Source organism: Euphorbia lathyris, chromosome 8, assembly GCF_963576675.1.
Source record: "Euphorbia lathyris chromosome 8, ddEupLath1.1, whole genome shotgun sequence".
NCBI lineage: Eukaryota > Viridiplantae > Streptophyta > Magnoliopsida > Malpighiales > Euphorbiaceae > Euphorbia > Euphorbia lathyris.
Window position 1 is genome coordinate 65,548,516 of NC_088917.1, and position 2,740 is coordinate 65,551,255.

At 29.7% G+C, this 2,740-nt stretch overlaps 1 protein-coding gene across 1 annotated transcript; it reads right to left on the reverse strand.

Annotated features, from left to right (window-relative positions):
* Window positions 1–771: 771 nt before the first annotated feature.
* LOC136202140 (18.5 kDa class I heat shock protein-like) lies at window positions 772–1,526 on the reverse strand. The gene has a single exon (XM_065992635.1). It carries the CDS (start codon window positions 1,404–1,406, stop codon window positions 960–962), a length of 447 nt encoding a protein of 148 aa, XP_065848707.1. The 5' UTR covers window positions 1,407–1,526; the 3' UTR covers window positions 772–959.
* Window positions 1,527–2,740: the final 1,214 nt, after the last annotated feature.

The following is a 2,740-nucleotide window of genomic DNA, read 5'->3' on the forward strand; positions in this document are numbered from 1 at the left end:
TGGGTTTTAAAAAAAATTAGTGTAAATTTAAAAAAAAAAAACCTGTGGTTTCACTTTTTTGCAGGAAAATGACTATGGTTTTTTTCTTTTCAAATACAGGACTGTGATTTATTCTTTACACTATTTACGGATTTGGTGAAGATTTCGTTTATTTGCTAACGTGGCTGAAGAGTAAATATGGATTTTTAAAAAAATTGATCAATAAATTTTTTATAACTATTTTGGGTCTACAATATTTACCGATGAATTTTTTATAACTATTTTGTGGCTACAATATTGACTATAAAATCTCACATGAGTGCAATCTCACATGGTTGTTCAAGACCTTTTATAGTCAATTTTTTTAAAAAACTCATATTTGCCCTTCAGCCACGTCTGCAAATAAACGACATCTTCACCAAATCCGTAAATAGTGTAATGGAATAAATCACAGTCCTGTATTTGAAAAGAAAAAAACCACAATCCTTTTTCTGTAAAAAAGTGAAACCACAGGGTTTTTTTTAAAAAAATTTATCCCAATTTTTTTAAAAACCCATAATTGCCCTTCAGCCACGTCAGTAAATTAACGGCATGAATAAACCACAGTACTGTATTTGAAACGAAAAAAACCACAGTCCTTTTTTTGGCAAAAAAAAGTGAAACCACAGGGTTGTTTTTTTGAAATTTACCCTAATTTTTATTTTTGTAATTTATTTGGTAACTAATTTGGAGTATATGCTAACCAGTAACTAAATCAACCTTATGAACTAATTGCAATTTTACAACCAAACAGTAATTAAAAAGAGGATACAATCAACCTTATGAACAAACAAAACGGCCCCGTTTCGAACGTTTTATACACAGAAATTCACAATCCACTCTTATTTTATACTACAAGGAGGCAACTAACTAAATCACATAAAACCAGTGAACTACACAAAGATCAAACAACTAAAACACACACAAACTTATCTAATTTTTCAATCAGATCCTTCAATTTCAATTACTCTTACATTAGGGTTCCTCGCACCTTCTTTCGGAATTACGATATTCAGCACTCCATCCACCATAGCCGCCTCAATTCCATCTCTTCTAGCATCATCAGGTAACTTGAATTTGCTCATAAATCTTCCACTCTCGGTACTTATCTCGAGCACGTTGTCGTCATCGATATGAACAAGCACATCCTCCATACTGAAACCAGGAAACGCAGCTTTAACTATATGAGCTCTCGAATTTTGGCTCCAATCGACACGAGTTTCAAGAGATGGGGGAATTCCTCCAGCGAAGGAAGGGAAATTAGCGGAGAGTGATGGAGGAAATGGAGCCCAGAGATCGGAAGAGAAGAAGCGTTCTGGATCGAAGAAATCGAGAGAGAAAGGACTGGAGATAGTGCCTCTTTCGTTGTTTATGGGAACAATCGACATTTTTGTGAGTCGGATCTAGTTACAGAATTCGGATTTGGGGAAGATGAAGAAGGGAAGGAGGATAGTGAAGTGATGAAAGAAGAAAGAACACCGCTTTTCTCGGTCTTTCTAGAATATGCTGTGTGAGCCCAAGAGGCCTGGTTCTAAGTTATGAGCTTAATATGAAAATAATAGTGGGCTTTTAATAAAAATAGTATAATTAATTGGGAAATTTACACAAATTTAGATTTGAAAAATTATTTACACTATGTCAAATAATGATTTTGAATTATGTCAAACTAGTAAAATCAGCATTTTTAATATATTTTAAAGACTAAAATTTATAAATTAGGTATCTAGGATATATTTTTTAGGATTTAAAATTTATAAATTGGGTCTAAAATTTTTAAATTATGGTGTAAAATCACATTTTATTTATAATATATAGAAAATAATGACATCTTAATAATTAAGTTTGGTAATATGATTTAGTTATAATTTTGTAGTTATTTATGATATTCATGTATTTGACCCTTAAATATATAAGAGAACCCTCGTTGATGTTCTTATATACAACGTTGTTAGACTTGAATGAGATCAGACAGTTGAATCGGGTTTATGAATCTTCAATAACCCAATCGAAACTGGGGTTGATTCGTGATCCAACGGTCTAATCGAGAATCAAAATGACCCTAGTTTTTTATTTTTGTTTTTAAAAATCATTAAAAAAATAAAACTTAAACAGTTAAAATTTAAATGATATAAGAGGAATTTATATCCATAGCAACACTTTGATAAATTATTTTTTAAATTGTGTTCATGAAATGATGATGCTAATTATATGTCATTATAAATGAGTAAAGTATCATTTATGTTTTAACTTTTATTTGTTTATAAAAAAATTTATGTATATAAAATTTATAAAACTAATTTAAAATAATTATATATTATTTATTTATTATGTTATCCAGTCGGATCAATTTGAATCATTTCATTGGACTAAATTATCGATGATCCATCTATAAATCTGATTTGATGTCTGGTTCGGTTTCTATAAATGGAGAAAAAATTTCTCTCTATCTCTGTTCTATGGGAATCTTGCGATTTTTTTTTGTTTTAAATATTAATTAAAAGTTACTTTTATATAAATAAAAGGATTAAATCCCTATTTGGTCTTTGTGATATTTAAAATTTTATCATTTGCCTCCTAGAGTATTCTTATTGGTGTCATTTAACCTATTTTGAATGGAAAACTAACTGATCGGTTACATTTTTTGCCACATTTTTGGACACGGAACATCTAAATATAATTTTTTTTTAAAAATCTATATAGACCTAATATGTGGATAAATGAG

Bases quoted from the DNA above. Each gene is read 5' to 3' on its own strand.
- LOC136202140 (XM_065992635.1), bottom strand. From the start codon at position 1,406: ATGTCGATTGTTCCCATAAACAACGAAAGAGGCACTATCTCCAGTCCT.